Source organism: Protopterus annectens, chromosome 5.part0, assembly GCF_019279795.1.
Source record: "Protopterus annectens isolate FY-2018-M chromosome 5.part0, PAN1.0, whole genome shotgun sequence".
Classification (NCBI taxonomy): domain Eukaryota; kingdom Metazoa; phylum Chordata; order Ceratodontiformes; family Protopteridae; genus Protopterus; species Protopterus annectens.
The window spans coordinates 1,730,893,082-1,730,918,734 of NC_056735.1; the positions used below are offsets into that span (position 1 = coordinate 1,730,893,082).

Sequence of the window (25,653 nt, forward strand, 5' to 3'; positions counted from 1 at the left end):
CTACTTTGCAGTCTGAAACACAATCTATTTTGGTTATTCCTCCATCTTCAGGCTTGGTGTCTTTGTCTTCTCATGGGCCCTATCCATAGCTCCGCAGAGACATTAAGCCTCAGGATGTAACTCAAGGTACTGCCGCTTCTTCCAAAACCTCTCCAGAGTATTCCACTGAAGAGGTCCCTCAGAAGAGGACATGCAAGAGGAAGCATCTTGACTCACCGGAATAGTCTATCGCATCTGACACCAATGTCGATGAAGCAGAAAGGTCCCTACGATCACCACCTGAAGATGTCTCTTTTGGAGAAATCCTGGAAATATTAAACAGAGATGATTGGTAGCCCTCCACCCCTTCAGCTGAGGAGTCATCTTCCTGAAGGCCTTTGCATCTTGCCCATCAACTTCTTGCGTGACTCCTTGTTTTGACGAGCTTGTAGAATTAATCTCGCAAAAGGCTTGGGAGACACCAGACACCATAGACCATACTGCCCCAAAAGATATGTTTCCTAACAAAGGGTGTAGGGGTTGATGCCATGGTTGTGGAGGCGGCCACTAAGAAGGAACTCTCTGAAAAAAGTTCCTCTGTTCATCCTCCTAATAAAGACTCTAGGTCTATGGATAGGTATGGGAAGCGCATCTTCTTATCAGCAACCTTTACCTTGCAGTCTGAATTATCTCACCCACTTCACTAGACTGCAGAGGGACCTGATTAAAGAATTATCAGTCTCCCTCCAAGGGGCCATAGCTGGTGTGGTGGCAGATAAAATCAGTGCTCAGCTTGCCACCTTGAATTCGGTTAACTCATCCATGAGACTCATTTCTTATGCAGCAGATGGATTGAGTAGGGCACCAGGGTCAGGTATCTCTCTTAGGAGGCAGGTCTGGATGCATCTTTGCAATTTCATGGAGCCCTTCAAGTCTTCCTTCATTAACGCCCATTTTGACAGCTCTTCTCTTTTTGGACCGAAAGTGAGGGAAAAGCTGCCAGTTGTGAACAAAAGGGAAAGACCTTGTCTGCAATTAGAGTGCCTTTTTCCACTCCTACAAGTCCCTTTCTCAAGGGTCAAAACGGTAGTGGGAAAATGTGGTTCAGAAAATCTCAGAGATCTTATCAGGACACACAAGGTGAAAGTTTCTCCAGAATCAGAGGGGAACAATAACTGAAGACGCCACCCTTGCAGCAGAGGAGGCCTGCAAAATCAAGGCTCCAGAGAATCTTTATTTGGGAGACCTTTCCAGTGCTCCTGAAGGAGTGCCTGATTGCTTGCCTGTGGAGGCAGGGGGGGGGGGGGTTGTCCTTGCACCAAGAAATCTCGCTAAAGATAAATGACAGATGCATGCAGGACATAATATCCAGAGAATATATCATCCCCTTCTCCCTTTCTATCCCCAGAAACAGTGCTTCGAGATGTTCCACCCAGTCAAAAGGAACAAGCAGCTATAGAAATTTGAAAGTTGCTAACAAAAAGAGTCATCCAAGAAATCCCAGCAGATCAGAGGAGATCCGGAACGTAATCAAAATTATTTTTAGTTCCGAAGAGAACAGGGGACTGGAGGCCCATTTTGGACCTCAGCAATTTGAAGAAATCAGTAAAAAAGACCAAGTTCTGGATGGTGACACTGCAGTTACTTTCTTTTCTGGAAAAAGGCAGCTAGATATGCTCTGTAGACCTTCAGGATGCGTATTACCATATTCAAATGGACAGGCGGTCCAGGAGGTTTTTGTGCTTCCATCTAGGAGCCCATCACTTCCAGTTTCGAGCACTCTGCCCTTTGGTCTCACGACAGCCCCCAGTGTATTCACCAAATATATGGCTGTAGTAGTGGCTCACCAGAGACTCAAAGGATTCCACGTGTTTCCATACCTGGACGACTGACTCGTAACTTCCCTGACCAAGCATCATCTACTCCAATCAAAGAATTATGTCCTTTAACTCTGCTCCTTTCTAGGGATTATCGTCAGTTATGAAAAATATGCGCTAGAACCATCACAAACTTTACTTCTTCATAGAAGCAGAGAATAGCAAGACTTCTACAAGACAGGGTAGATGACCTCTGTCATTTTGTCAGAATGCTAATATAGAAATCCAAAGCCATCACAAAACTAGGTATCCAAGTCCTAGGGAAAATAGCTGCATCCATTATACTAATTCCCCTAGCTCATCTCCACATTAGGGTTCTCCAGTGGATGCTATTTGCTTAGTGGTCAGTCTTGGAACTTCCAGTGTCTCATAAGATCATAATAACCAATGCCTGCAAAAAAGATCTCCAGTGGTGGTTTCACTCACCTTCAGTACTTCAAGGCCATCCATTCATTCCTCCTCAACCTCTGGCCACTGTGACCACAGACGCTTCCCAGATGGGGGGAATTTTCTCGGAAAGATAGTTTAAGGCATCTGGCAAGATCATGAGGCTCACTTGCATATAAATGTCCTAGAGAATGGACCGGCGCTTTTAGCATTGCAAGCATTCCAGGACTATCTTCCTCTGGGAACAGTAGCAATCCAGATGGGCAACATGTCTCTAGTGTGGTATATAAACAAATGGGGGAACCAGATCATTCCCACTTTTTAGAGAAGCTCTCAGGGTCGAGCATTGGGCGATAAGTCTCCAACCGCTTTCTAATAACAATGCACATCCCAGGGAAATCCAGAGTCATTGCGGACAAGCTGAGCAGCGCCATTCTATGGCCGTACAAGTGGTTCCTCAGTCAGAAAGTTATGGAACTGATTTTCCACAAATGGGGCCAGCCTTGCTGTGACCTTTTTGCATCATCCATAAATGTCAAATGCACCCACTACTTCACCCTGATCCCTTCTACAGGGGGAGTCACCAAGGGATGCACTTGTTTACAACTGGCCCCCGGGATGACTTTATGCTTTTCCCCCATTTCCTCTAATTCCAAAGTTTCTACAGAAAGAGAGTTTGTTGTAGACCACCATTATCCTAATTGCTCCCTACTGGCCTCGTCAAATCTGGTTCCCCTTACTTCAGTCTCATCTTTGAGATGAACCCTGGATTCTGGACCCAGTTCCAGACCTTTTGACATACCCATTGGGAATGGTTTATCCCAACCTAAGCACCCTGAAGTTGACAGCTTGGCTGCTCCAGTTCCTCTAAACATGTAGTCAAAAACTTTACAAAAGCAAATGGAAGAAATTTGTTATATGGGCAAACTGTAAAAAGACCCCTTTACAGCACCAGTTCATTCTGTTTTACAGTTTCTGTTGGAGATCTTCGATGATGGAGCAGCGGCAGCTTCAGTTAAAGTTCAACTAGCCACAATCTCTAATTTTCATATAGGAGAAAATGACCGTCCTATCATGTCACACAGACTTTGCAGAGCTTTTTTGAAGGGCACTGTTATGTTAAGACCTCCATATAAACATCCATTTCCCCCTTGGGATCTCAATTTCATTTTATCCAGTATTACATTTCCTCCCTTTGAGCCCTCAGCCACATGCGATTTGAAATATCTCTCCTGGAAAAAACTGCTCTTGGTGGCTGTTACTTCACCCAGAAGGGTGTCTGAGTTGCAAGCCTTGTCCACAAAGCCTCCATTTCTAATCTTTCACAAAGACAGGGTGCCATTATGCAATAATCCATCCTTTCTACATAAGGTTGTAACGGAAAATACCCTTAACCAATCTATAGACCTTCCAGTTTTCTTTCCCATCTTCCAAAATAAAGGAGACTATTGCATCTCCTAGATGTTCACACAGTTACATTTCTATTTGCACACAACTTCAGAATTAAGAAAATCAGATCAGCTTTTTGTCTCATATTCTTGGCACAAGGAAAGGTCAACCAGTTTCAAAAGTCACATTATAGAGATGGCTATCATTATGCATATCCCAAATTTGCAATTCTAAAAACAGAGCCCTTCCAAATGTTCTTAAAGCTCATTCCACTAGATCTGTGGCCATGTCTGCAGCTTTTCAAGCTAAACTACCACTGGATAATATCTGTGCTGCATCTACTTGGGCAAAACCTCATAATTTTATTACTCAATACAAAGTGGATCTGACCTCTAGTAGTAGAGCCTCCTTTGGTTTTGTGGTTCTGGTGAATATTCTCCCGTGAGCCGTCCAAGAGTACAGTTGCTTGGCACGTGGTCCCACAAGTGAGAACAAAGGCGAGGTTGACAACATCACATAAAGAAGTTATGTTCTTACCATAACGTTCCATGTGTGTCATCCATCTCACAACCCTCCCTCCTTCCCCCTGCCTATACTCCTAGTAGACTGGATAACACAATAGAGATTCAGCAGAACAATATAGCCTTAGAGAATATGTTTATTTCTTATAACTAGCCAGTTTTCTAGTTTCAGCACTCAAATCTGTTTCTTTGATCTCAGCACTTGTTCAGAAAAAAAAAAAAAAAAAAATTTCATCTGCTTTTACTGTACTTGTGTTTTTACCTACTTCTTTTTACTTTTGCATCATCTTAAAATACTCAATTGTATTTATTACTGCTTGGTGTAACTCATTCTAAGCCTTTTGGTTTAAACACTTGGGCTTCGGACCAGTTAGTTGTTTTGCACTGAGAGGGTTTGTGGTCTGCACTGTTGTGGCAGAACAGGTAGCTTACATCCTTCTAGGTTGAGAACTGCTGATTGAGGGCTCAGTGTCTGTTATTCTAAAAGTGTATTAATTCTGGTTTAAGCACTTGGGCTTTCAAGCCAGTTATTTTACATTAAGAGGGTTCGTGGTCTGCACTCTTGTGGGAGGAGAGGCTGGACTCTGCCCTTCTGAGCTGGGAATTTCTGGTTAAAGGCTTATAGTGCATGCATATCTGAACTGTTCCTTACTGAAGTTGGTGCCTTGTTTGCTGTGGCATAGACTGGATTCGGGCCTGCTGGATCTAGCTTTGTTTGTGTAACTTGAGCACTAATCCAGACATTCTCTAAAGTATTCAATGGTATTTATTACTGCTTGGTTGTAACTTGATTAAAGTGTAGCTATCATTCAAGTCTTTTGGATTAAGCACTTGGGCTTCAGAACAGTTGTTTTACATTAGGAAGGTTTGTGGCAAGCACTGTGGTGGCAGGACAGGTAGCTTTCATCCTTCTAAGTTGGGAACTGCTGATTGAGAGCCCAGTGTCCAAGTGTATTAGTTCTGGTGCTTCAGGCCAGTTATTTTACATTAAGAAGGTTCGTGGTCTGCACTCTTGTGGGAGAAGAGGCTGGACTCTGCCCTTCTGAGCTGGGAATTTTCTGGTTAAAGGTTTATAGTGCCTGAATATTTGAACTGTATCTTACTGAAATTGGTTCACCTTGTTTGCTCTAGCATAGACTAGATCCAGGCCTACTGAATCTAGCTTTGTTTATATGCTTGTTGTTTGTTTGCTTGTTATTTCCCTGGAAGCTAATTCCACCTAATACACAACTTCTCAGCTTCTGTGGATCACTAGTGATATCTGCATTGCTTACTGTACTTATTTCCTTGTTTCACTTGAAAGAAAGTTACTGTTTGTCGTTTTGCATTTAGTTACTTGTAACACATTGCACTCAAGTTACCTGGCACTTGCTCACTAAAGCAATTATATAAGTCAGCACTAAAAATTAAAAGCACTACACCCTCACTCCCCACTGGCCCTTGTTTTCAATTAAGGATTTCCCAATATTATTCTAGCATGTCCAAAGGTCAGTTGTCAATCTCCTCTCCGGTCCAGCTGGTGAATCTGGGAATCTTGAGGCAATGTTATAACTGCCTCATGTACACAGACAACCCTCTCCTCCTCCCACATAACACAAATACTTGCGAGAGATGCAGCTATTTAGCCAAACTGGAGGCTGAGCTCTCTCAACTCAGGACTGGCAAGACCAGACAGGAGGAGAAGGCAACTACACACACCACAAAACCAGCCTTACATAATGCTACCACTCCACTGAATCAAACACATAAACACACAAAGACATACTGGAGGCTCTGAGTAAAATTTACCTAAACAGCAGAGGCCTCCAAAGCAGACACCCAAACAACTGCTACCTCAAGACACCCCACAAGCAACACATAAACCACAAAAGCAGTGTGCAAAGCAGTCACAGCCCTTAAGGCCAAATACCAAACATACTTGTCATAGGTGACTCCATAGTCAGACACACTGACGCCCCACTCACCAGGCTGAACAAGGAGAGGGTCACAGTAAGCTGCCTATCGGGCTCTAGAATCCGCCACATAACACAAGCACTGGTCACTCCATGGCAAGTACAAATATGACACAGTCATTGTCCATGCTGGTGTGAACGACCTGAGACGCACCTCCCTGGACTACATGAAAAGAGACATAGAGGAGCTCTCTGATTATGTAGCCCAGGCAGGTATGACCCTAACCCTGAGCAGTATCCTTCCTTCACCAAGAATGATGCCACAATATAGAGACAAGATGATCAGCTTTAACAATTGGCTTAATGTCTGGTGTCATTCAAAGGGGATCCAGTGTCTGTCTGCCTGGGATGACATGCTTGACAAGCCAGGCTTGCACCTGTCACCCCTGGGATTCGGATATTGGCTAAGGCTCTTGCCACCCCATAGTGCCTTTTTAGGCAAGGCTCAAATTCTAAACCTACCACCCTAGAAAACAAAAATGGGAAGAAACTGAGGGTAATGCTGCTCAATGCCAGAAGTCTAAATCTCAAAATGCACTTTCGAGGCCCTTCTCAGTATGGAGAACATCGATGTCTGTGCTGTAACTGAAACCTGGTTCAAGGCTCCTGAGAGCACCCCGGCACTATTAGGTTTTACCTCATATCATGCGTTCGCCCCAAAACCCGGACCACACCACAAAAGGAGGGGTGTATCCATATTCATAAAGGATACTCACACCTCCAGGTTGGTGAAACCATCCAGGTGCAACTAACCATAGGCAAAACTGCTCTACAAATTGTAGCATGCTACAGGCCACCCTCTCAAACTCAGGAACCCCACACAGCCTTCCTGAAGACACTGGAGGGTATAAATGTATCTCCAAACACCATCATATTGGGTGACTTCAACTACCCGAATATAGACTGGGAACATTACTCAAGCCCTAACTTTCTAGCCCAACGGTTCCTGGAGTTCATAAATTCAAATGCCATGGAACAGCTAGTCACTGTTCCCACGAGAGGAGAAAATATACTAGATCTCATTGTCACAAACATGGGGACAAAATGCTCCACACGGAAGTATATCCCTCATTGGTGAGATCTGATCATAAACTAATCTCACTGGAAATCCACATCCCGCCCCACCCCAAGCAAAAGACCATAGTGAAGAACTTCTCTAAAGCAAACTTCACACTACTCAAGACTGGTGTGGTATCCTTCAAGGCCCTGAGCCAGAGGAAACCACAACCCAAGCTGGAAGCCCTTACAAATGCCTTCTATGAACACCTCCAGGACTGCATGGATCAGGCAATCCCAAATAAAACCAAGACTCTTTCCACAAAGGGCAAACGTCCAGTCTGGTGGACCCCAGCCATTAACAAACTTTACAATAAGAGGAGAAAGCTATTACATGATAGAACAAAATCCATAAAAGGGAAGTCACCCCTGATCATTATTAGTAAAAAATACGAGCACTCATAAAATCAACTAAGGCCAATTTTGAGAGAAAAATTGCCATGGATTCAAAGGACAATCATAAGGCCTTTTTCAGCTATGTTAGGAACCTGGGTGGAAACTCCCAGATATGCTCAGAATTAGTCCAAAATGATACAAAAATCACTGAACCCACAGACATTGCCAACATACTGGCAGACAGGTTCAGTGCAAACTTCACCCCCTCTCCCTAAAGGAGAGATAACTATCCCAGCCGAGTGTAGCCTCCCGGACATCTCAAATGCGCAGGTGAAAGCTGCTCTCTCTAAAGCTAAAAACACAGCATCAATGGGACCGGATGGTGTCCCCGGCTGTGTGCTACGAGCTAAATGAGGAATTAAACCCGCACATAAGGCAGCTGTTTAATCTCAGCCTTACCACAGGATACGTGCCCAAGGAGTGGCGTGCGGCAACTGTGGTCCCACTCCACAAAGGCGGTGCCTCTACGGACCCTGGTAATTACCGCCCCATAAGCTTAACAAGTCTAGTCTGCAAAGCTATGGAGAGGATCATAATGGAGCTCATAAACAAAGATATAGGGGACTTGCAGACATTGGACCCGACCCAGTTTGGCTTTGTCAAGGGAAGATCATGCCTTTTGAACTTGGTTGACTTCTTGAAACAGTCACCAAGGCCATTGATGAGGAAAGGCAGTCCATACAGCCTACCTTGACCTTGCAAAGGCTTTCGACACAATACCCCACTCGGGTATTGTAGAAAAACTTACCAGCTTAAATGTAAACCCATATGTCACAAGATGGGTTGCAAACTGGCTTAAGGACAGAACCCACAGGGTTAGAGTTGCTGGCGCTGTGTCAGACTCCAAGCCGGTCACAAGTGGTGTCCCACAGGGCTCGGTCCTTGGCCCCTATTGTTTGGCATCTACTTCTCAGAAGTACAGGCCAACATGGGAGGACTTTGGCTGACAAAGTTTGCAGGCGACTGCAAACTGGGCCATAGTGGAAAGTGCATCGGACACGGATATCCTTCAGAAGGGACTCACGGAAACAGATAGCTGGTGCCAGAGCCATGGCCTGAAGTTAAACGCCAAAATGTATAGTCATACCCTTCGGGAAAAACAAGGTAACCCCAAGCTACCATATAGGTGGCAATCCACTAAGCACAGAAGAGGTTATCGGGGACCTGGGGACCCAGGTTGACGGTGGCCTTTCTTTTGACACTCACATTGCTAAAGTGGTTAGAAAGACCTTCTACATTGCCCACCTGATCATGAAGGGATTCACATCCAGATCTAGTGAGGTCATTGTTCACCTGTACTCTTCACTTATCAGACCAATGATCGAATACAATGCCCCATTCGGGATGTATCTCACCCGACATCTGCAGCAATTGGAGAGACCCCAAAAGTTCCTCACCAAAAGGATAAAGGGACTCCAAAATCTGTCATATGCTGCCAGATTGAAGAAACTCCAGCTCTATTCAGTCGCATACCATCTGCTCAGAGGTGACATGTGCCTGACATACAAGGCCATGTCCAACCCGGAATTAATGGACATGCTCCACCTCAAAAAATCCAAATCCACCAAAACCACTAGAGCAAGCGACTTAAACCTTAGCACGGATATAAATAGGACGTGCTGGAGGGATAGATTTATCACTCAGACTCCTATGCTGTGGAATAAAATCCCGGTCCATGTGAGGCAGAGCACCTCGCTGACTCTGTTCAAGAGAAATCTAGACCTGTGGATGGGAGATCGTAGGTTTACCCCAGGAATCATCTCTGTGTCACTGCTGGACAGAGGCACAACAAACTAATGGGCACAGTATTTTTTCATATAAGGGGTGGCGTAAGCCACAATAATTTGGGCTAGGCTTATAAATGCCTTAGGGCAGATAGCCTAGTATAAACCTATGAACCTATGAACCTTTCAGCCTGGTTCCAATTTATAGCAGTATGTGTGTGATATATACAGTGGATATAAAAAGTGTAGACACCCCTGTTAAAATGCCAGGTTTTTGTGATATAAAAAAAAATTAGACCACAATAAATCTTTTCAAAACTTTTCCCACCTTTAATGTGACCTATAACCTGTACAGTTTAATTGAAAAACAAACAAATCTGTTAGGAGAAAAAGTATAAAAAATAAAAAAACATAGAATAAGCTGGTTGCATAAGTGTGCACACCCTTAAACTAATACTTTGTTGAAGCACCTTTTGATTTATCAGAAAATTGCTACTACACAAATTCTTCATGTGTGGTAACTAAGGGAATGCATTATGGGTAAAGATTGAGACCCACATGCTTTGGTGAAGACCTCGAGCTGGAGAAATGGACAAGATGGATCCGACCCTCAAGGGAAAATGAAGGACAAGATGGACAACACACATGGAACGTCATGGTAAGGACATAACTTCTTTTTATGTTTCTTCTCTCCTGCATAAGGGTATTGTCAGTCATCATATTAGTAGATGGCTTTTCAAATCACACACCCTTGCATACTCACCATTAATGGCTGACTGACTAGCTTAGTCTAGATCCAGGGTTACCTTTATACAGCAAAATGTGTGGCCTCTTGTCACACTGAACATTTTAATTAAAATCTTCCTCAAATGCATATTTTCCCCCTTATGTCGGTTAAATCTGTACATATTGGCTCTTTGTATTTGAGAGCAGGGTAAAATGTAACATAGAATGCAGTAAAAACTGTAGCAGTGTGTCCAAGCCCTATTTTATGCAGTATTTTAAGATCTAACACTGGATGCGAAGTTGTTCTATCTCACCGTTCATTCTTACCAATGGGTTCAGAGCCGATCCCTCGGCTCCGAGTCGGCCTATTACAAAGCTCGCGGTCTTCAAATCCCTATCCCATGATTCACCTAGAGTTACCTCATCTGGTTTGCCGCTGCAACAGATCGGAAGTTCTCACTAGCTTGGGTCAATAAAACCTTACTTTTGCAAATATTTTCTGATTATATTGATAAATCTTAGTAGTAGTTTTTAGATACTTTTATAAGTTCTTATAGCTTCATAGTGTATTTCCCTTTCCCTTGGTGTGCTTTCTTAGAAATTTCTAGTTGGCCTGTTTTTTTCTAGGCCTAGTTTAAAGTGTGTTTTATCAGTGATCTCTTGTCACAGTCAGTAAATTTAGACAAGGTTTAGTTCATGTAGTGTGTGCTTAGTATTTAGAGTGTGCTTAGTTAGTGACCTTTTGTCACGGTTTAGAATATTAGATAAGGTTTAGTTTGTGAAATAGCAGCTGTCTTATTATTGTAGTCTGCTTAGCATAAATACTTGTGTGTGTTTTAATATTGTGTGCTTTTAGATGGTGTTTTCGGTCACAAATTGATACTTTATCTGTGTTTAGATAAATACTTGTGTGTGTGAGCGACTTTAGCCTGTATTTTTCTAAAGGGCTTATTTGACTGTTCATATTTTTCAGCTTGACAGTAATTTTGTTTAATACTGTTTGATAAATATGGCTGACCAAGATAAACATCCTAAGTCTGGATTTAAAAAGTGCCCCAAATGTGGCCAAAAATGTCTGTCACTGGCAATCATGTCAGGTGTGTGTATTGTTTAGGAGCATTGCATTTACAAGATAGCTGCTCCATATGCCATTCTTTCTCTTCCAGGGTTCTCCAGGAGAGAAAGAGGAAGTTGATAGATAGAGGTTTGCTGAAACCATCTGTCCAAGAAGCTTTGAGTGACCAAGATGGATCCAGCAAGTCCTCAAAGTCTTCTAAGACTTCTGAGACAAAAAAATCCAAAAAGTCCTTAACGTTGACTCCACAGACATCAGAGCTGGTCATCTTATCTTTTCGGAGCCGGTCCCCAGTCCTGGAACCAGTATCTGAAATACCCAAATCTCCTTTATTGCAGTTGGTACTACCTTCAATTCATTCATCTCTGTCTTCTATTAGCCTTTCCGATCTGGATGTGGATCGTGTGATGCAGAAGCTGTTACAGGCACCAACCTTTGCAAAATTTTTATTGGCTCCAACCCAAGCGGCTTTGGAGCTGAAGACCCTTATGGCAGCTACAACTCTTCCTCCTCCGAACCATACTGGTCCTTTGGAGCCAAAGGAGTTGGACTTGTTGATCGTGGAGCCTTCAGAGCCGATGCCTGCTCCAGTGTCTTCGGCTCCGTTTACTCTTACATCCTCAGTGCATATCGAGGACGCTAAGAGCCGACACTCTCTGGTCGGGTCCGGGGAGGATAATCAGACCGACTTGTCAGTTCCAACACTTTCTCTTGGAGCTACGGCTCAGATGAGCACGGCTCCTACCTCTGGCTCGGAACCCACTGTCCCAGTGCTGGGAGTATCGACTGTTTCCTCAGATCTGTCGGTCCCTTTGCATCAGAGCAGGGATGCCTTCGAAGCCATGAAGAGAGTTATGTCTCCTAAGACCTCCTTGACCTCAGGTCCGGCTTTTTCCTCCCCTAAAGCACCTGTGTCTGCTTCTGCTTCACAGATCCTGGCCAAGCGTAGAGACCCAGAGCCTCAAGAAACCCGATCGGTGGCCCATGCTCTTCCGAGACCTCACCAAAAGCTCCCACTGATGAGATACCCAGGAAGAGAGTTTGTAAGAGGAAACATCTAGACTCCCCACAGGAGTCCCTGACATCTGATACTGACTTGGATGAATCAGAAGGGTCCCCACAGTCCCCCTCTGAGGATATCGCATTTCCTGAGATACTAGAAATCTTTAGACAGAGAGGTGACTGGCAGTCCAAAAACCCTACTGAAGACGAGGCTGTTCTCCTGAAGGCTTTCAGGTCTCAGCCCTCCACCTCTTGGGGGTGTCTGCCCTTTGATGAGCTGATGCAGCTGGTCTCACGAAAGGCATGGTAGTCACCGGACACCATGGAGCATGTCCCTAGGAAGGCCTAATAAATTTATCTCTGCTCCCCAAGATAAATCCTTTCTGACCAAGGGTGTGCCAGTCGATGCCATGGTGGTGGCTGCAGCCACCAAAAAGGAAATTTCAGAAACTTCCTCCTCTATCCATCCTCCTAACAGAGATTCCAGGATCATGGATAGATATGGGAAGTGCACTTACCGTTCAGCGACTGTTGCACTCTGCTCAACTACCTAACCCATTTCACAAGACTGCAAAGAGATCTCCTTAAAGAGCTGGGAGATTCTCTTCAGGGTACAGTAGCTGCAGGAGCTTCCGACAAAGTTGCCTCCCAGCTTGCTACCCTCAATTCCCTTGTTAACTTGTCCATGCACCTCATTTCGTATGCAGCTGATGGAATGAACAGGGCAGTGGGTACAGGAATTGCTCTTAGGAGACACTCCTGGATGTGCTTGTGTTCCTTCGCAGAGCCCTTCAAGTCATCCTTTGTGAATACCCCTTTTGATGGCTCGTCCCTTTTCTGGCCCAAAGTTAAGTAAATTTTGACCAGGTGTGAGCAGGAAGGAAAGACTCTGCTGTCAAAGGGTAGGGAAAATGTGGTTCTGAAAAGTCCAAGGAGCCTTTCAGGACACACATAGTGAACCCCCCTCCAGGGGCAGAGGAGGGGGCAATAATGGAATATGCTGCGCTCGTGGCAGAGGAGGTCCGCAAAACCTGGGTGACAGAGATCACTTCTTTTGGAAGCCCTACCAGCGCTCCTGAAAGGAGGCCCAACTGTCCTACTCTGGAGGCAGTCGGGGTCGCTTATCTTTATATCCAGATGCCTGGCTCAAAATAACAATTAACTGGGTACAAAATATTTCCAGAGTATACTTCATTCCCTTATCCACATCCCCTCCACCGATGAGGAAAATCCTGGACGTTCCACCTAGTTACAGGGAACAGGCAACAGTAGAGGTCCAGACGTTGCTAAAAAAGAGTCATTTAACTAGTCCCAGCAGACCAGACAGGATCCGGAATTTACTCAAGATTCTTTTTAGTTCCAGAAAAGACAGGGGATGAGAGACCTTTACTGGACCTCAGCAGGCTAAACAAATCTGTCAAAAAAGAGAAGTTTCGGATGGTCACTCTTCAGTCGATACTTCCCTTCTTAGGGAAGAAGAACTGGATGTGCTCGATAGATCTTCAGGATGCTTACTACCACATAAAAATGGCCAGACCATCCAGGGATCATCTGTGCTTCCAGCTGTGAGCCAATCATTACCAGTTTCGAGCCTTGCCCTTTGGTCTCACTACAGCCCCCCCAGAGTGTTTACCAAATGTATGGCAGTGGTCATGGCTCACCTGAGACATTTAGGATTTTAGGTGTTTCCACACCTAGACGATTGGCTCCTCACCGCCACTGCCAGGCATCAATTCATTCAAGCCAGGGACTCCATTCTGTCACTCTGCAGCCAGCTGGGCATTACAATAAACTCAGAAAAATCTGCTTATCGCTATCGCAACATACCATTTTTATCTGAGCAGAACTGGACACCACTACCACCACGTTAAGACTTCCAGAAGAAAGAGTCTTACTACTCCATCAGCAGGTCTGAATTCTGATATCCAAAAACAAGGCTCCAGCGTCAGAAGTTCTAAACTTGTTAGGTATGATGGCAGCTGCAATTCTAGCCATACCGCTGGGTCATATGCACATGCGAATACTGCAATGGCTGTTGCTCACTCAATGGTCTTACCAATAACTTCCCATGTCTCACCTGATAATGATCACAAACTCTTGCAAGAAGGATCTTCAGTGGTGGTTGACTTCATATCACGATAGGACGTTCCTTTGTTTTACCCCACCAGCAGCCACAGTGACCATGGATGCTTCCCTGATAGGGTGGAGGGTAGTTTCAGGGAAAAACAGCCCAAGGCACATGGACCGATCAAGAGACACATCTGCCTATCAATGTCTTAGAGATGAGAGCAGTACTTTTGGAGTTGCAGTACTTCCAGGACTCTCTTCCTCTGGGTACGATTGCAATTCAGACAGACAACATGTCAGTGGTCTGGTACTTGAACAAACAAGGAGGAACCAGGTCATATCCCCTTTGTCGTGAGGCTGTAAGAGTATGGCAGGCTATATCCACCCAGCGCTTTCTGTTAGCAACGCACATCCTGGGGAAATCTAAAGTGATAGCAGACAAGCTGAGCAGAGCAATTTTGTTGCCCCATGAGTGGTCCCTCAAGAAAGAAATGGCAGACAGGATATTCCGCAGGTGGGGCCAGCCTTGCTGTGACCTTTTTGCCAGTCACATGAACACGAAATGCAGAAGCTACTTTGCCCTGATTCCCTGTCCGGGAGAAGCCCCAAGGGACACACTCATTCACGATTGGCCTCCGGGTCTCCTCTATGCATTTCCACCAATCCTGTTGATACCCAAGGTTCTACAGAAAGCAAAAACTGTGGGAAGGACCATCATTCTAATAGCCCCTCATTGGCCTCATCAGATTTGGTTCCCCTTCCTTCAACTTCATCTTTTGGAGGACCCTTGGATTCTGGACCCAGTTCCGGACATTCTGACGCACTTGTCGGGGGAACTTCATCCCTCTCTGCAGTCCCTGAAGCTGACAGCTTGGCTGCTCCAGTTCCTATTATAACCAGGTTCCATAACCTTTCCAATGAGACTAAGCAAATTCTCTTATCCTCTCATAAGTCTTCTACGGGGAAAGCTATACCTTAGCAAATGGAAAAAATTGTCTATATGGGCCTCTAAAAACAATATTGATCCTTACCAAGCCCGTATGGCTTCCATTTTAGAGTTCTTGACCATGATTTTCAACAAAGGAGTTGCAGCAGCAACTGTTCGTGTTCGACTTGCTGCCGTTTCTAATTTTCATCTTGGATTTGAAGGATTGAATATTATGTCACACAAATTATCCAAAGCCTTTCTCAAAGGACTTTTCATCTCAGACCACCTGTGAAATCTCCCTATTACCCATGGAATCTAAATATTATACTTTCCCGCATTATTCTTCCTCCATTTGAACCAGCTTCCACATGTGACCTCAGATTTTTGTCATGGAAGACTATCTTTTTAGCAGCTATTACTTCTGCCCGCAGTGTCAGAGCTTCAAGCCTTGTCCATTAAGCCTCCTAACTTGATTTTCCATGCAGACAGAATCTCACTTCAAACAAAACCCCTCCTTTTTGCCTAAGGTTTGTACTGAAACTAATCTTAACCAAATTATTGATTTGCCAGTTTTCTTCCTCAATCACTCCAATAGTTTAGAATATATGCTGCACAAACTTGATGTTCGCAGACAGCTCAGATTTTACTTGGAAAGAACAAAAGATTTTAGGAAATCGGAACAGCTTTTTGTTTCTTTTTCAGACTCTAGGAAAGGTATGCCAGTGGCTAAAACAACTCTGCCTAAATGGTTATCTGATTGTATCACATTTGCTTATTCAGCTGCCAATATGCCCTTACAATACAAAATTACTCAACTACATCCTCTGCCTTTTCTGCAAGACTTCCTATTAAAAACATTTGTGCAGCAGCCACTTAATCAAGGCCTGATACCTTTATCACTCATTACAAAGTTGACAGGGCCTCCAGGCACAGGGCGTCTCTTGGGTCTACTGTCCTGAAGAACATACTCCTGTGAGCCTCCCGAGATTGATGGTGCTTGGGACGCTACGCATCTGTAAGAATGAACAGCAAAATAGAACAACTTTACATAAAGAAGTTATGTACTTACTATAACGTTCCATAATGTTCATCTCGCCTACATTCCTACTTCCCTCCATCCTACCCCCTCCTGGGCTTTCAGAAGACCGAGATGCTGGATCCTTCCTGGTTGCTCAACCCTTCTATACTTTCTCTTATGGAGTGATAGAATGACATATGGTATTATATGCAGCAAACAAGATCTGAGGTAACTCTAGGTGCATCATGGGATAGGGACTTGGTCTCGAGCTATTTGAAGACCTCGCGCTTTGTAGTAGACCGATTTGGAGCCGAGGGATTGGCTCCGACCCCATTTGTAAGAATGAAGGCGAGATGAACAACTCGCATGGAACATTATGGGGTAAGTACAAACTTCTTTTTAATGCCTTTCCTTTTGGGGGGGGGGTGAGTCATATGACTGCAAAGAAGACCTCACATTTCTGTCTGGTGGAATTAAAAGCCAAACCAAGACTACACCTTATTGACTTTTTGTAGAAAGCATACTTAGTAAAGGAAAAAAAAAAAAATTTTCATTCTGAGTTAACGAAAACATGCTAATATTAAGCCTTTAACCATTTAAATTATATTTTCTTGACATAGGTGACCATATTAATAGAAATGCCTTTTTAGCTGACAAAACATTTATGCACACAAGTGACTGATTTAATTGCCATTGTTCTTTTCCCAGCCTATACAAAAATGAGTAAGGTTTCATTACTAATTGGGTGATTTTTCTTCATGCTTTCTTTGCTTTTTTTTTCTTTTCGACAATGAACTTGTCTAATATATTCTTTTCTGCTTTAATTTTTGTTTCAGTGCTCAGTTCATTTAAGATACCAGTCGTATGTGGCATTGGCGTATCTTTGGCTGTTGGACTGTTGGCATGCCTCATTGGTTACTGCAGTGCACGATTTTGCTGCAAGAAGGATGTGAAGGAAGCAAGACGTGACCACAGAAGGCTTATGTCAATGGAAATGGACTGAAAGGACAATTAGGAAATACTAAAGCGGAAACTAGATAATTGTTACAGCATAAACCTTGACCTATTGAATGTTGTGTCAGGTGAACAGAATCCACTCCAGTCCATGTGGCTTACAAACACTAACAGAAGTCTTCCTTCTTGAAGTTCCAAGGAGACACACTACTGAAAAGAGAAATGACACTTATTTTTTAATCCTAAACAATTTTTCTATTTCAATTTGAATTACGCTATTTGTTTAAGCCTTCAGCTGCAATAATATGTTGTGCTGTTTCTTTTGATATCTTGCTCTGCTGGGCTACAGAATTGTTCAGTGTTTGCTGATGCAATAAGTATCACTCTGTTAAGAAACAGAACCCCATAATAATGCCTGGCAGGCAAGTAAAAATTTGTAAAACAGAGTGCAGCTGAAATGTTTGTGTATTCAGTGGTACAGAGTTTTTCATGTCACTTTTTTTTTTTGCACTAATTTCTTATTAAATGCTCCATATCTTCACTCATTAACCACTCATTGAGGTACCCAGCTGTGCGTAACATAGGATCCTGAGCCATGGAAAACTGGAATTATGATGGTACTGAGCAGACTTCTGATGTTGCATTTAAATCTGGATGAGTACACTACTACATTAAGTTGTCAAATCTACACACTCCAGAGATATGTGAACATTGTGATCATTCTGATATTACATTTCGATGCTCTGCAATGTAATCATTTACAGGACATAAGGAATTGTTGACATCATCTAATAGGTGTTAGTGATTTGGGGGGGACGAGGACAATAATTTGTTAATTTTCAGGTGTATGCTTTGTTTTTTAATTAGGACTTTTCAACTTTAGAACATGATTGCAACAGTTATGATTGGTGTTATCCTATATTTTTGAGTTGTACTGTTTTATGTTGCAAGTGCCAAACTTAAAAATGATAGTAGTACACACATCTGAAAAGGCCCTGAAATGGGAAGCAGGTTGATGTGTCTAGGTATATCCAGATAATGAAGTTAAGTGCCCATATAAAAGTTTGCTGACACTGCATTTATTTACTTTGCTGTTGTACATTCATAGATGAATTTCTTGTTATGCAGAGAAGTGATATAAATATCTGTCATAATTTTATTATTCCAAAATGTGGTCATTTTGCACATTAATTTTTTTTGTTTGGGCGCTTCATATGTATAGATAGTGTTAAGAGAGCTGAAATTGATTTTTCAGCAATATGTAAATTCACTGTGAAATTATGGACTTCACCGATTGTGTGTCTGTGTTTTTGTGTGCTTGTATACGTACAGACACACACACACTTTCACAGCTTTTGTAAAAGGTAGGAGTTTTCTGTTGTAATTTATGTGCCAACAAAATAATGTCTGAAGCTCAAAAATATTTAATTCGGCCAGTGCAGTACACATTTCAAAACTAATCTAAGCTAAGCTTCTCCATTCTTTTCACAGTATCTGCTGCCTTGAAAAAAAATCCTTATAAATGTCGTCAGACATTATTTGGGAAGGTCCTTAGTCTTGCAGACTGCACTAATTTTTAGCAACATTTCAACCACCACAATAAATTACATTGATGTGTGCACTGCTTTGAGAAAGTTGCAGTCTGCCATTATTTTGACTGCTTTACTAATTCTTGTCAGCTTCAGGTTATATATCCTCATCCCTTGCACTGCATGTGCTGTAGGAATTAACTGAGCAGTCCTTACAAGTCTAGATCATAGAGGTGTGCTTTATTTTGCTAGTGGCGCTTTATGTGAGATTAATGTAAAAGTTTTGGCTAAAATAAGCAACTATTGTATATAAACAATGTCACTGGCTTCTCTTTAATTGCTGCCTGTAATTGCAGAGTTCAGTAGTTGTAGAGAATTTTTTTATTGACACCTGCAGTAATGTAGTACTGAAATAACTGCACAGAAAGTTGTTTGTATTTCATAGCAAAAAAAATGTCTCAGGGTTTCCCGGTAGATAGTGTTTTGCAAGACAGCTTTATTTGGATACCTTTCCTTAACTAGACTTGGTCGTTAGAAATTAGAATAAAGTTAAATAACTTCCCAAATCTGAGGTGTTAAATACACTCATGTCACATTAAATTAATTGTAATTTTTGTTTTAGCTTACTGCAGAAGCTAATATGAAAATGCTGAGCTGAAAAATTCAGCATTTGCTTATGTTTGTTTTTCTAATTTTTTTTCAAATGTGTAGTTCATTTGGTGTTTATATAATTCACCTATTGAGCAAATTTATATATTTACTGCCGTCCTCTACCTGTCTTTTTTTTTTTTTTTAGTAACACAGATGGAGCAAGGGATTGTATTTCGGCTCAGAGGGAGAAACTAACCCAGTAATGTCTGGTACTACATATTCTTACACTCCAAAGTTAGATGGAATCTGCAAACACACTGACTTTTGTTATGGCTGGTTGTGTTGATGGAATCTAAACACAAAAATTATTATGTCTGATTCTAGCTTGAATTTTTTTTTTTTTTTTTGTATTTAAAGAGTTTGTTCTGATCTGTACATTTGTTTTCTGATCTTAGAAATCCTGCTAAGTATCCAGAATATGATGGATGCCAACGGATTGTCAAAACATGAACTGAGATGTGTCATGCTACTTTTCTATCTATGGTTCCATTCAAGTGCTGATTTGTGCTTTTTGTTGAAATGTGTTGTGATCTTCCATGTTGACATTCTGGAACATACTAGTAATCTCTCTAATTTGTGGTGATTGAGTAAAATCAGGAGACTGAGACACAAGAATCTGACATTCTTCTTGTACTATTTTTTTCTACTTACTTCATCAGCAAAAGCATTTCACTTTGTTTCCTTTGTACAAGTATGTATGTTATCTCTCGTTGTTTAGAAGGTAAAACCAATGTAGACTGTTTTGACAGAGTGGATGTCTGATTATTTAATGGTTTCCTTTTGTTGCCAAAGCCCATTTTAGGTGTTTTTAGACACAACTCCCAACAGCTAGCTTGGAAGTCTTCAGAAAAGTACTGATTTTGAATTAATGCTGATTACTTCTACACACAGCCTCATACAAATACATAATCTTTCTTTCGGCTTTTCCCGGTTAGGGGTCGCACTCTTGCTGTGAGGTGACAACGCTACCGCTGCACCACCGCGGCTTCACAGCCTCATACATAATGATTGTAGTAAATTGGTCCAGATTTCTGTCAAAGGGTTATGGCAGCTTCCTTCACCGTCCAAGCTCAAAACAGCATTTAAGAAGGATAACATTTGCAGAAAGTCTTGTGCATTCGATTTAATTACTTTTATGTTTTTTTGTTGTCTCTTATGTGGTATATACATCTAACTACAAAATGGCAGTTCGAATTCTCTAAGTTGGCCATCAGTGAAAAAAATATTTACATCACAGCCTGTATTATGGCGTATTCAAAGCTGTTTTGGATGCTGGAAAGTTTTTTTCCACATTGATGTATTAAAACTGAATTTTTTAAGGGCTGCTGTAAAAGGTTTCTTTCCTTAGAGGTTGGCATGATGACCCCTCAGCTAATCATAAATTGCTGTTTTCATTCAGAAATGAGGGTAGATGGTGGTCAGTCTATAGCTGTATCTAATAATTTCCTTAAAGTTTGACATCAGGCAAAACGATATGGTTTCATAAGAAGCCTTGAAGAGTATCACTTACAAAAAGATGTCAAAACAAAATGAATACCAGGAGTAGAAAGAAAACAAAACATGGTTGCAAAATAAAAAAAAAAGTAGAATGTGACAGTTTGTCTGGTTATCTGTTGGGCACAAAATATGTAACAGAATGGTTACCAGGATGAAAATCAGCACTAGTATGGAAATGGGTAAAACAGAGTAATGTTAATAAAATTATTGACCAGTTACACTACAGAACTCACTGGCAGTTATTCACGCAACCCACTTGTCAGTACTAATTTGACAATATTTTTTTCCCCTTACATAAGCCTTGTTCATTTGATTTCTTTTGTTGTGGCTAAGCTAAATGAATTTGTCTGAATTTAAAAAACGCATCTTATTTGTGGTGTCAGAATATTTTTGGGTTCTCCTACATTTTACAACTTTGTAGTCTGTGAAAGTAAAATGTTTGGAAATCAAGTGCCAGAAGTTTATTCTAAACAGCAATAGTTCTAGTAGCTAGAGTAGTACTCTTCCTTTTTATGTCCATTTTAAATATTTTTGCCATCTTTTCTTAAACAATTAGGAATCATTTTAATCCAATTTTAAAAGTTAAAATACCAGTGTACTGAAGTAAGCCAAAAATACTTACTTTTTTGAACTGTAATAGATTTCAGAGACTACTAGGCTTATTTTTTGGTAAGATCATTACAATGTGTACATAAATATTGAGTATTTCTTAAAGGTTTTGTATTGTATTTTTCCCTTAGGAAAAAAAATGTCCATTTCCAATGGTTCAAGGATAACATTGTAAAACTGAAAAAGGATTATAATAAAACAAGCATTTGTCAATGCTGAACCTTCATTTGTGTTACTTTTTAGTTCTGGTCAAAAACTCCTTACTCTAAATCAGATAAATTGTATTTGTTATTTATGAGGTATTGTGTTTAACTTGAGTTAGTTTTCATTTAAATATTTTCTTATGATGCCGTTGGTTTGTTAGATTGGTGATCTGTGTGCAGCTTTTGAGGAGTTAAAAAAAAAAAAAAGTGTAATCTGCCATAGGCTGGTAAATTAAAAAAATTACATTTTATGCAAATTCTACAATTTACTCTGTTGATATGCCAAAACTAAAAACAAGATTTTTGACCAAAAGCAGATTACTTAAAAGGACTTGTTGATTCATTGTAGTTGGCTAGCAAAGCAGCAGTCATTGTCTACTATAAGTCAAGTAAACCAGTCTGACAAACCGAAACAGTGCTAAATTCTGTGGTTACTCAGGAGCAGCTTGGTGGAAGTCACCAAACAGGAATTGTACTGGCCAAATGAAAAAATTATGCTTTCATTTCTATGGCTTCAAAGCATTAATTAAAAACAAAAAAAAAAACGGCAACATAAAATTGTAATGAAGTTTAGGCACAAATACCAGTTTTCAAGGCAGCCTTTTCAAGCACTGTGAAGTGAAGATTAAATGAATTAAATGAATTAAATGAATGAATTGCTCAAAGTACAATACTGAGATTGTAAAAATGAAATTCGGTGTATTCACTCCCTTGATTTAATAAGCTTAACAGCTTTTGTTCTTCATATATCATGTCCTAGTAGGTGTGCTTTATGTGAATTTAATTGCTAGTGTGTAGAAATGACTAAATAAAACCAATAAGAACTTCAGTGAACACATACCAGTAGAAATATTTCCACTAAACACTGGCCTTTTCCCTCTCAGTCAAACAGCAGGCCAAAGAAACCTTGGAGGGAAATACCTGAAAGACAGCACCAATCAAAAAAGCTGATGCAGTGGTCCTCAAACCCCCAGGCAGGGAAGTTCTAGGTCACAGGGTCCTGGCAGAGAGTAGCAATCACTCTTGTTCCCATCCCCATGCCTCCACCCTGTCGTAAAAAGATAGATGTAAGGATGTCCCTGTTCAAAGAAAATCGGTCTCTCATCACTTCAGGCAAGTGGGTTTTGAATGTTTGTTTTCTCAAATAGTTATAGGCTTCCTTTCAAAGAGCCATTAAGATACTCAGATTACTCAGATATTCCACAAAATCAAAGAGCAGAGGCCCTTTCTCAAATTCTCAACCTGTGCTTACAGGGCTCAGTGGAACCAGTACCAAAACACCAAATAGGGAAGGGGTTCTATTCCAGGCTATTCCTGGTTCCCAGAAAGGAAGGCTCTTGGTACCCTATTTTGTACATGTCTACCCTCAAATCAGTCCTTGCTGGTGCCAAAATTCAAAATGTTGACTCTTCAAAAATGTCTTCCCATGATAGCCCCTGAGACCTTAATGGTTACCTTGGACCTAAAATATACTTATTTGCACATTCCTATAGAGGAATCTTGCCGAAGCTTTCTATGTTTCAGAGCAGGTACCAGTCACTTTCAGTTCTCTGCACTGCTGTTTGGCTTGTCTATTGCTCCCAGGGTCTTCAAAAAGTGCTTAGCCCCTGTGATCACCTTCTGCAGAACAAGAGGGGTCCTAATTTATCCCTGTCTAGGGACTGCCTTGTTCAAGCCACGAATCAGGCAAAGCTCCTCAAGGATCTGGCCTTCACTCAGAACCTCCTTGGGGTTCACCATAAATCTTCATAAATCCAACACACACATCCACCATGGTTGTTTTCCTGGGGGCTGTTCTGGATTCCTCATTGCAAAAGACCTTTCTCCCCCAGAAAAGGTTTCCTTCCTGAATCAGTACTTCCACAATATTATGCAGAGACAATGCCTCACAGCCAGGGAATTTCTCAGAGAATTGTGCTACATGGCATCTTGTATCCTCATGATCTCTCTGGCCATGCTACACATGAGGAAGCGCCAGTGGTACCTCAGTAATCTGTGGCACCAGGGCACAATCCCCGGACACGAAAATTCAGTTGATTACTTGCCTCAAGGAGGAACTTGCATGGTGGACACAGGCATGTGCCCAGAACCCAGGTTTCCCCTTCAGGTTCACCACTGTTGGCCAAACTTTAAACACAGATGCTTTAGAGACAGCCTGGAGATCTCATTTCTGACACTTTCAATCCCAAGGCAGATGGAAATTCAGTTCAGAGACAAGCACATACATTGGAATGAACTAATGGCAGTTCAAAAGGGCCTAGTAACTTCCAAAGAAAAATTGAAACCGGGGGTCCTGCTAGTCAAAACAGACAGCACCACAGTCATGATGTGGTACATAAATAAGGAGGCACTCACTCTTACTCCTTGTCAGCTAGCTATGCAGGTCTGGGAGACAGCTCACTCTCTGGGGTTGCATCTAATGGCGCAATACCTTCCAGGTGCTCAAAAATCTCTTGCAGGTCACCTCAGCAGGAGCTTGATGTGGGTCCACATGAGTGGCATCTGCATCAGAAACATTTCTCAGCATAGTGCAGAAATGGGATCCCCACAGATAGATCCCTTTGCCACCAAGGAAAATGTTCCAGCTGGAAAAAAAATCTTTTCCAGGAGCAAACTACCCACAGCCTGGAGGACAGATGCTTTCTCCTTCCTTTGAAGCCACCTTTACCTTTATGCATCCCCTGTAGCCTCTTCTTTCACAGGTCATCCTAAAATCATGGAGGAGGGCCCAAGGATCATTCTGATAGCCCCAGACTGGTCCAGGCAGCACTGGTACCCATTGCTACTAAATTTAACCAACGAAAATCCATGGCAGTTTCCTCAGAGAGTAGGCCTTCTGACTCAGGACAAGGGGGGGTTTGTGCATCCCAGTCATCAGACTCTGTCAGCCTGGATAATCCCTCAGCATCCTCCTCTGAGCCTAATCTAAGCAAATGAGTTCAAGACATTCTCAAGGAGGCTAGAAGGCCTAGTACTAGGAAATGAAATTCATCCAAGTGGAAAAGATTCTCCATTTTGTGCCAGCAATAAGGCCTTGATCCTAATTCAGCCAATATGTCTGCCATTTTAGATTACTTTGCTAACCTGGTTGACAGAGGCCTACCCTTTTCCTCCATCAAAATTCACGCCTCTGCCATTTCAGCCCACATGCCTATTCTTCCTCCTATCTTTTCCAACCCCCAGCTGAAACAATTCCTTAGGAGAGTGATTCACATCAGACCTCCCAGGAGGCAGCTCACACCTCCATGGGACCTCAATTTTGTTCTGGAAAAATTGATACTTGCCTCCCTTTGAACCGGCAGCTTCTGCTGAATTAAAATTCTTAACCTGGAAGACTGCCCTTTTACTGGCTGTCACCTCATTTAAGAGGTTCTCTGAGCTGCAAGCTCTCATGGCAGTGGAATTATTTCTTATATTTCACTCAGGACTGGCCCATCCTTTATGTCCAATGTGGTCACTGACACATTTTTTGAAGTAAGCTCTACACCTGCCCACCTTCTTCCCCAATCTTCAAAATGGGGAGAGAATCCTTCACAACTTGGATGTGCATAGACAGCTCCACTACTATCTTGATAGAACTAAATCTTTCAGAAAGTCAGACCAGCTCTTTGACTTTTGCCATTGGCTCTAAAGGGAAACCAGTTTCCAAACCAACTGTGTCCAAGTGGATCTCTCACTTATTTCCTTTTGTTATAGCCATCGTGGTAAAAGCCATTTGAAGCTTGTCAGGACTCACTCTACCAGGGCCACTGCTACCTCTGCTGCCTTCCTGAAAGTAGTCCCTGCTAAAGACCTTTTGGAATCTGCTACCTGGTCATTTGTGCATACCTTTACCAAACACTACCACTTATCAGCCTTTTCCAGGTCTAGAGCAGGATTTGCCACTGCCATCCTGCAGGGCATCCTCTCTTCAACATATAATCTTCCTTCTACCTTCATCTCAGCATTGGGAAATATCCCACAAGTCAGGTCTGCAACATGAAACACACAGAACATAGTTACAGGTGTGTACACTTACCACAAATGTAGATGTTCGAGCGTATTCACTGTTGGAAGTCTTCTTTCCCTCCCCCTTTGCCTACTATAGTAGTCTGCTTCTGTCTTCTTCACTAA

The 25,653-nt window shown here is 42.1% G+C and overlaps 1 protein-coding gene across 1 annotated transcript in view; it reads left to right on the plus strand.

Moving 5' to 3' along the window:
* The window catches only part of PTGFRN (prostaglandin F2 receptor inhibitor), a gene marked incomplete at its 5' end in the record, with an annotated part of 905,906 nt that extends 884,343 nt beyond the window's left edge, over window positions 1-21,563 (plus strand). The window contains 1 exon segment of the mRNA XM_044071529.1: window positions 16,934-21,563. Coding sequence (XP_043927464.1) covers window positions 16,934-17,100 — 167 coding nt within the window.
* Between the last annotated feature and the right edge of the window lie 4,090 nt (window positions 21,564-25,653).